The 9093-nt window shown below is 40.2% G+C and overlaps 1 protein-coding gene and 1 long non-coding RNA gene across 2 annotated transcripts; one reads left to right on the plus strand and one right to left on the minus strand.

Annotated features, from left to right (window-relative positions):
- Positions 1–826: 826 nt before the first annotated feature.
- On the minus strand, positions 827–2962 carry LOC149096698 (uncharacterized). Its single transcript, XR_016204677.1, has 2 exons — positions 2580–2962; positions 827–1514 (listed from the first exon to the last, which is right to left on the minus strand). It is a non-coding gene; the product is annotated as an uncharacterized LOC149096698 (long non-coding RNA).
- On the plus strand, positions 1472–2405 carry LOC149096699 (uncharacterized). Its single transcript, XM_089281596.1, has 2 exons — positions 1472–1542; positions 1885–2405. Exon 2 carries the CDS (start codon positions 1901–1903, stop codon positions 2303–2305), a length of 405 nt encoding a protein of 134 aa, XP_089137722.1. The 5' UTR covers positions 1472–1542; positions 1885–1900; the 3' UTR covers positions 2306–2405.
- Positions 2963–9093: the final 6131 nt, after the last annotated feature.

The following is a 9093-nucleotide window of genomic DNA, read 5'->3' on the forward strand; positions in this document are numbered from 1 at the left end:
GGAATTGGATGAGAGCCACTCGGGAAGCGAATGAATATTGCTCGTCTCCACTCTTGGAGCACTCCACTGAGCTGTCGAAAAGAAAAGTCCCCAGGCGGTTTTACCCTCTCTTTGATCGGGTAGGAGCTAATGTCCCTACTTACCGGCCCGAAACCCGATGGGTGTAACCTGAAAACACTGACCCCCGGTCCGCGGACCCCCACAACGGACCGGTCCATGGACTACCCCTACGGACCCCCTCTACGGACCACCCTAAAATAGTGTAAAAATAATAAATAAAGATTTCACTTATGGGTTGCCAAATAGATTCAGACTTGTGTCGGTGATTTTTCCAGTGTTACACTGTACAAATGTAACAGACTCGGGTTTTAACACCCCAACCCCCCCCCCCCACCCCTCCCCCCAAAAAAGGCCTAAAAGCTTTTTTCAGTGTAAGGAAATGCCGATGGTAAGAAGGAAAGTTCTTACCTTCCATTCGTGGCTCAATCAGGCTATGGAAGATATATTTTTAGGCCGTTAATTGTTTGTATGTTATTCCGCTGAGCAAATTGTGAAGCCTGGAATGAGTTTACAAACCCACGGGAAAATGGGCTGAACAAAATGGCAGACGGAAAAGAGCACAAATTTTGAGGCTTCCCGGAGGCTTCCCCGTACGTGTCTTTCATATATTTTATGGCCACAGCAAAGGAAATAGCAATGTGTAATGATTTGAATTGCACCCGAGCCAGAATCTAGGTCTGTTACATTTGTTCAATGTAACATTCGGAATTTCGCTGTCACGAGTAATCTATTAGACAACCCGTAAATGAAATATTTTATTTATTAATTTTATTATATTTTGGGGGGTGGTCCGTAGAGGGGGTCCGTTGGGGGAGTCCGTGGACCGGTCCATAGGTAGTCCGCAGACCCGGTCCGTAGTGGGGGTCTGCGGACAGGGGGTCTGTTTTCGGGTTACCCACCCGATGGTGTAATAAGCTAGTGTTCACGATTGCTGATAGTGTTTTCTCCAGTGATCCAGACTATGTCCCACCAGTACAAGTAAGTGAAGTGCTTGTTTTCGTCTAATGCAACATTGAGATAATTATACAACATATAACTAATATTTGATGCCCCTGAAACTGAAATACCAGTCCCACAAAGTCCACACACACACACACACACAAAATAGGCTGGAGCCATATTTTGTTCATTTGTTTATTTGCCAATTCTGCCCACCAAAACAATACTGCATATTTGCTACTTTCTTATCACAAAAAATCTTTCCAGAACTATACCAAAGTATTTTATCATGTATCTGCTCCTTACAGAGAAACAGTAAACCGTCAACCTCCTCTCCAACCAGTGTTCAGTCGCCTGATGGCAGACAGGTATATGTACATATAATAATTAAATGTGATAATAATCAATTTCTAATTATAAAAATTGTCAGTAATAACAACATGGAGACAATGTTTTGGTATGAATCTTCTTAGGAGAATGCTTCACAAAGCATGGTCAGTCAACTTGGGAAAACACTGGAAAATAAGGAAATAACATCTTCAGGTATACATGTAGAAGTTTCAACAAATTTACTATTCCTGTAGGATAAAGTACACTGTTTGTATAATTGTATTTACTAATTAAAACTAAATAACTCTGAGGGGGCACTGCAACAAGAGGAAACATGCAGGTACGACAGATGAGTAAATTTGTGTATTCTAAAATGAAATAATTTTTCTGATTAAACATTCCCTCCACATTATCCCCCACTGCATTAATTAATGTTTAAAAAATAGTTATAAATAATTAGAAATGGTTCTTCCATTCGAATGAGTGTTTACACACATGCAGATGCAGTAGAAAAGCTTTTAATATACATTATACATTATGCATTATATTTTGTAGCCAGTGCCAGACCGCTATGTTTAAATACTATGAAAACAGTGGTGGGGAGCTCTATGGTGTGCAGGAAGCAGCAACTAAAATGGAGCAGACAAATGCCCTTGATAGCCTTGATGTCTCTGCAGAGTTGCCAGTCAGTATCATCAGAGAGCAGACTCCAGCAGCAAGCCTGCCGTACCACTTAAACCAAGCCCAGCTGAACAATACCAAGACAGCATGTATCTTCATTATAAATGACAAAACGGTGGCATTCATCCCTACACAGAATGGAATAACTGTGTTTGACAGTCATTACCATGGGACAAGTGGAGCATTTTTGGCAATGGCCCCAAACGATGCAGCGTTTGAACTGCTTTCATGGTTTAAAACGATTAACAGCATCCCACATAATTTAGGAACAGTAACATGTGCTTCATTTAGATAATGAAATATGTCGATCGATTAAGATAAGCAAACTCTGTACATAAAAGTACTCTACAGTTGTATAGGTACATGTAGCCAACAATATACGTTCCTGGAGAAAGCATTTTTTGAGCTTTAAGTCTTGCAAGTAAGCTTACGAGTGCATGCAGATGCTGACCATACAAGTTTTACGACAGCAATACCATACCACAGCGTTTGTGTTAAAATAAATTTTACGACTCGCTAAAGAAAGGTGCCATTTTGATTACAAAACAAACTAAGATCGTAATACTCACGTCTGGCGACACTTTTCCAAACTCTCGTGTTGCCGTCAATGTCCCCCAAACATCATTTTTCTCTCAAACGAAGCAAACGACTGTCAATCGAAACGACGCTGAATCGTGGCGGTTGAATCCAAAGCTCTAAATATTTACCACGTTAACTACAAGTTTTCTTGTATTTCTCGGCATTTCTTTGGGAACAAAAACTTCGAATTGTTTAAATTGTCATTTTCCAAAGCATAAAAAGGAGATATTTGCTTTTAGGTGCCAAAATAATGGTAAAATTCCTGCTCCTTTCTTGTCGTCATTCAACTGAACACGAAAGAACCACACATCACGTTCGCGCCGAAATTTGATTTTGTTGTGCTGACCTCTCGCACATGCGCAGACGTTATTCAGCCCTGTTGCCGCAATAGACTATTTTCATATTCCCGGTATTGGACTGGAACTAGCTTGCAACCGAGGCTAATGCGGGGAGTCTTTTCAAATGCATACAAGCCTCCATACGCGTTATTCCAAAATGGCCGCCATTTAAGTATTCTTTTGTTTACTTGCAAATTAGCCCTTTTTGCCTCGCTCTTAAACTCGAAATTCAAAAGAATATTTTCCCTTAAACGAGGCAACAAGGGCTCATTTTCAAGTAAACAAAAGAATACTAAAATGGCGGCCATTTTGGAATAAGGTGTATTGCAAGCTAATTTCATTCAAATACGGATAATGCGTTTCCCTGCGCTTGTGCTGACTACTTGTATTTCTAACTTTGAGTTCTAACTGGTTCATTGGTTTATACTCACGAAGAATGTAATTCCTCAGCTACTCTAGCTAGCTTTTCATTCATTCATTCATTCATTCTGTTTATTTGCCTTTTTACTTAATATACAGTATTTATAAATGTTTTAATGTGAGCTTTCATATGGATACTCATTTAATTTATGTTATGACCGAGAAAACTTACTAACGCGCCTGTATCGATTTTCACCGCAGGGCAAATTAAAAATTAACGATCGACTGGCTTGCTTTCTGCCAATCACAAGGATGTAATTTATTCAGTCATATTATAAGAGTGTGTAAAAATCACGGAAGCTCTTGAGAGTTAAAAAGATGCCGCAAAAGTAGCTAAAAGTAACTCTGTTCTATTTTTGCTTTAAACCGTTAAAAATGGGTTCTGAAACCATTCAAATTACTTTTTAATCCTTAGCTCAAGCCGCTAGCTCCGTAAAGGGCAAGAAATTATCCAGGAAAAAAAATAACACATAATTAGCAGGGAATTATTATATGCCCGATCAAAGTTTGATACCTAGCTTCATTTATATTCAACAATTATCACGCCTTAAATTGCACGATTAGAGGCCTGATTATGTATAAACAATAACCTTTAGCTTAGCTTTCTGATCAATTAAAAATATGAAAAGAAACGCTCTAGCTGGCCGTCCAGGTAACAATTAACTCAGAAAAGACACATTTAACCGAGTTAATGTTCAAAGTCACCACCGACACAAGGCGATGTGAAAATTAACAGGTCAGTTCAACCGAAATCCGAATCAAGTTGCTTCGTTCACTCAGTGAAAATGTCGCTGGTAAAGTCATTCATTTTCCCTAACAATTGTCGTGGTATGTCTTAAATGATTTTTTTTTACTTATCTGAGATCGAGGGCTTGAAAGAAGAAATGCACAAAGACTTGATCTGAGAAGGTAAACCGTGATTTGATATTTCTCTGGCCGTGATGTGACTCAGCAGATCAAATCATCAGATAAGAAAAACTCATACAAAAAACATCATGCCTTTCATCAAACCATTGAGCGCCATTATTTCCATGGCTGCTGTCTTTCAACGTTGATCATCTCCTCGTCTCTAGCTAATGGGCTCATTCTTGCTGTCATTGCTCGGTTCAAGAAGCTTCGTACCTTTCCAAACATTCTCCTCGCTAATGCTGCACTGGTCGACCTCCTGAACGCACTGATCAACATGCCGACGTACCTACTGTATGGCGTCCTAGAAGTGAGCTGGCTTAAAGGAAAAACTCTGGCAATTCTTTTGGTTTACCTGAGTCGATTGTTTATCTTACTCCATCTTGTCTCAACATTGTCACTGTTGGTGAACGCGTCTCTGGGAATAGCCTTCGACTTCCGATATTTCACTTGGAAGACGAAACAAAAAGCCATCTGCGTAGTTGTTCTTGAATGGCTGATCAGCTTGGTCGTTCTCTCGTTATTCTCTATTCCTCTTTTTGATGTCGACCTTCAAGATGCCCATGTGTACGCATATCGCCAGCACATCTATTCTCAATATAAAACTTTTCAAGCAACAGCTATGACTTTGTTTATTGTGTGTGCGATAGCCGTTGGTGTCCTGATTGTCTTTTCCATGCGGCGGAGGAAATTACAGGTTAGTAATAAGCTTGATCATGAGCTGAGAATTATTGATTCAACTGTAGGTTTGCACTTCCTTGAAGAGGAAAAAATGCGCACGTTCTTGTAACCTTTCTCGTCACTTTTATTTTAAACACACACGTAGCCTGCAGCAAGATTTTAAGATTGTACACAACAATACTCGGAATTTCGCTTTTAGATCGAACTCTAAAGAAACACGGGGAATTTGGCACCATTCTGTTTTTAATATTAGCTTTTCGCCAAATTTTCCGTTCCATGCCTTTCTAGTTACCCCTCGCGGTAAAGTAAATTTAAACTGTTTCTTCGCAGAGGAAAAGCCTACACTTATCGCCGATCCATGCTAAGGCAAGACTGCAACAGGACGTCAAGGCTTCCAAAACTGTGGCCATTATAGTGGTGGTATTATCGGTGTGTTTCATTCAACCTGTTTGGTTTGCAGTATGGGATCGTCACAATCCTCATTCAACTAGCAACTGGATCACATTCTTAGTAAACTTCAGTCTTTTCCTGTCCAGTGGAATCAATCCCGTTATCTATTTTTTCAGAGCAAGAAGATTTCGTTTGGCTTTGAAGCAACTAATGAAAGATCCCTGTGGTAGAAGTTCCTTCCTTGAAACGATCAAAAGAGCGGAGCAGAAAAATCCGCTTAACATTACAGACCAAGCTACAACAGGCAAGGAAGTTCACGATAATACGATTGGAGAGGCGAAAAACAGAGAAAATGCAGATGATACAAATGGCCAGCGTAATGAAGTAAGACGGTTATCATTCCGCCAACTAGAATCTGGAAGGCGAGTTGTCAACAAGGCATGGCCAGAAACAGATGAAAATTTCCAGGAGGGGAAAGTTCGGTTCATCTTGAAGAACGCCCCATGGCCAGTGAAGAACACGCAAAACAAGGCGTCACGAATACAAAGCACAGAAAAGCAGAAGGACAAACAGCTGTCCGTTAATTTTCATACCAGGAATAATCTACAGTGTTAATAACATCAAAATCTGTACCATGTTTTTTTTATACCACACAAGTGAACAGCTAGTGCTTTTCACGCGTTATGATTGGTTAACTCGCAGGTGATAAACAAAGTGCTATTCACTTGCACTTCGGCGAATAATTGTTCTACAGACATAACAGTGATAGTTTGAGCTATTTTTTATATCAAAAATTTTATGTTATCAGCATAAAAGCGAAGGATAAAATATTGCGGGATGTAGTTCATGGTGGTTTCGAAAATTGTTAATAATTTTACAAAATTTCCATTTGCTAGTTTTCTGAGCTAATTTAAGCTCTTTTACAATTTACCCTGAATTGTAATGCCACCTACAATGTAAGAAACGCCATTTGAGATTTAAATAAATGTAAATGAGGGCAAAGTTGGTTTTTCAACAATGATTTTTTTTTTCACTTTAAACACGATTCACTCATTTACAAATAACAATTATTCGCCGAAGACGATGTGAATATTTAAGAACGGCTGACTGTTAGGATCGAGAACCGCCGGTCAACGACCCATTTGGCAAATCGCTCATATTTTGCCCAAAGATACCCTTAGGTGACCTAATTCTAAAAATCATATTTCAAGGTTCCAGCAAATTTTTATTTTTCAGAAATTCGCGAAAATTTGAAAGCGCGGTCAAAGTGCGGTTTTTCGTGTAATAAAATGACCGAAATAAGGTGCGAGGACGAAGCGCTGGTAAAGTCTTAAAATAAATTCAATTGACTTCAAACTTCACACAAATGTGGAACAACCACTCTAATTTATTCCTCGTTTTAAACTAATCTCAGAGATGTTGATATAGTGGTTTTCCTAACCATTCTAAAAACACCTATGAAGCGTGTGAAAAATAACGGCAAAATATAGGTCATGTTTAACAGCATAAAAATGCATCTGGTACCTCACTTTCCGATTATTTTACTTTACAGCCTAGAAATATCATTATTAAACATATATCATGCCAAGTTTCATGCTCGAACTCGCAGTATTTCCCTTTGAGAAAAATGAAAATCTATGTCAATGTGTTGGGCGCAAATAACACAATAATTATACACGAACAAGAGACAAATCAGTTTCAACGGCGAAAGTAAAAGGCCATCATTCATTAAAATCCCGTCAATTCACTGCTATCAGTAGAAACATAATGTCCACTACATAGAAACTGTTTTTAGACGTTTTCGAAACATTGCGCGTTAACTTTGTTTAATTTCCTGTCCGCCGTCATGTCTAGTCTGTCATCGCGTGTATTTCACTAATGTAAACAACACTCTGAATTGTTTTCACGACAAACGCAAGAGATTTCCTGTAACCTTAATGTTTTCGGTTCACCAAAACGCTTTAAGTTCGTTTAGACACAATAATGGGTCAACTTGGAATGCTGTTTAGCATTAAGGACGTTAAAGGACTGTAAATTAATCGAGTTGAAATATCTTGAAGCAAATCAAAATCGCGCCCTTATTCTAATTTGGCAAATAGCCGACCTCCGTTCAAGTTCAAGAAGTCGAGAGGTTAATTCGGCAAAGTATTACCGGTACAACAACAAAATCAAACCGCGCTCATCAAAAGTGTAAGTTTAAAAGTGTAGTGGCAAGTCCCAAATAAATTTCGCCTATATAAAATGGAAACAAGAAGTGAAACGCTCTGCCCCGAAACAAATAAACAAAATATTAATACGACTAAATTAATCCGAAAATGTTACAGAAAACATACCTAAAAGCCGTCGATTCCCCTCAATACCACTCCACATTGCCTTAAAGAGCCCAATCTTTCTGCTGTAAGAATCAGGGGCCTCAGGAATCTGTTTTTATCATATCGGCAACCGTGCTGCGTGGCTGATATTCGAGACTCAGTAAAAGTTGTCACACAACCGTACGAGCAGCCCAGTCACGCTTTCACTGCTCTTGCTCACTGCTCTTGCTCTTAAAGCTGACCTATCCAGGAGCAATGATTTCTTGTTCTTGAATGGCTCTTAGTTGTAGCTACAGTCGGGAAGCGGGGGGGGGGGGGGGGGGGGGAGGGGAGGGGGTACTCCTGGAAATTTCGGATATCTCTATGCCGTGGAAGATTAAGTGGTCTCCAGCTCTTAACACCAACACTGACACACCAGATGATTCTCGAAGTATCACAGGGATCACTAAGCTAAATAATTTTGAGTTTAGCTCCGCTGAGTCAATTACCTGTTGGCGCGCATATTGCATTGACCGTGGACAGGTGGAAAAACAGTTAAACGGGAAAAGCCTGGTGCACATTGCAATTTAGCGTTGTCCAACACGCAATCGGTCAGGTTGTAATGCTAATCGTATTTGATAGAATCTCAAGTTTTCTTTCGACCCATACTGAGGTGGCATACTCCTAGATGGGTGTGACCGGGAGCCATGAGTCAAGTCAGTCAACTCGCAAAGCTTAACAGAAGAGTGATAATGAACCACTGGTGGAAGGACTGCAGATTGTCCCTACGCTTTACCCTGATAGGCCTCTGTTTTATTCTAATGAACTGATGCTGTGACAATAATACTATTGAGCTTTACGAACATGCTAATTGTCAAGGGTTTCTTTTGCAATTTAGTCAGACATCGCTCTTTCTTTATTTCTGCTGGAAACATCGTTCTCTAAAGGAGACTTCAGGTCATTTTCTAAAAAGGCGCGAACACTGCGACCCCAACATCGGTGCCATTATCAACGGGTGTGACCGAGAAAGCGTCTGGTGATGCTTCCATAGATAGTAACCATGCATGGCAGGGGTGTGTTAATGTCTTCAAGGCAGCTGCATTCGTGTCTTTCATAGCCTGTCCACTTTAGAGAGGCACTTGTCTCTGGAGAAATATACTCAGTCACTGGAGAGACATTCCCTTATGGACTTAGCCAAAATGTGCTACAAACCCTGCTTGGAGCAAGCGTTGGCGCGTTACTCAAAGCCACAATAGGCCACCAAGAAGCCCTTGTTGTTTCAAAAGAGGGTTCGGCTCTCAGGGCAGTCAGTGACAAATAGCACTCGTATCTTATGGCAAAATTGCGCACTGGTCAAACGACAGGCCGAAAGCTTGACGCCGAAATGGTGGCGCAGGAAATGCGCAGAGCCCAGGATCCTTATAATATTCGTCTTTTTCAGGTGCTAGTTTTTCGGGGCGGGGAGGATCATTAAATTT

This window comes from Orbicella faveolata, unplaced genomic scaffold (assembly GCF_042242905.1).
Source record: "Orbicella faveolata isolate gen_17 unplaced genomic scaffold, um_ofav_v1 contig_48, whole genome shotgun sequence".
Classification (NCBI taxonomy): domain Eukaryota; kingdom Metazoa; phylum Cnidaria; class Anthozoa; order Scleractinia; family Merulinidae; genus Orbicella; species Orbicella faveolata.

Excerpts from the sequence above, each read along its gene's own strand:
- LOC149096699 (XM_089281596.1), top strand. The coding sequence starts at position 1,901 with ATGTTTAAATACTATGAAAACAGTGGTGGGGAGCTCTATGGTGTGCAG.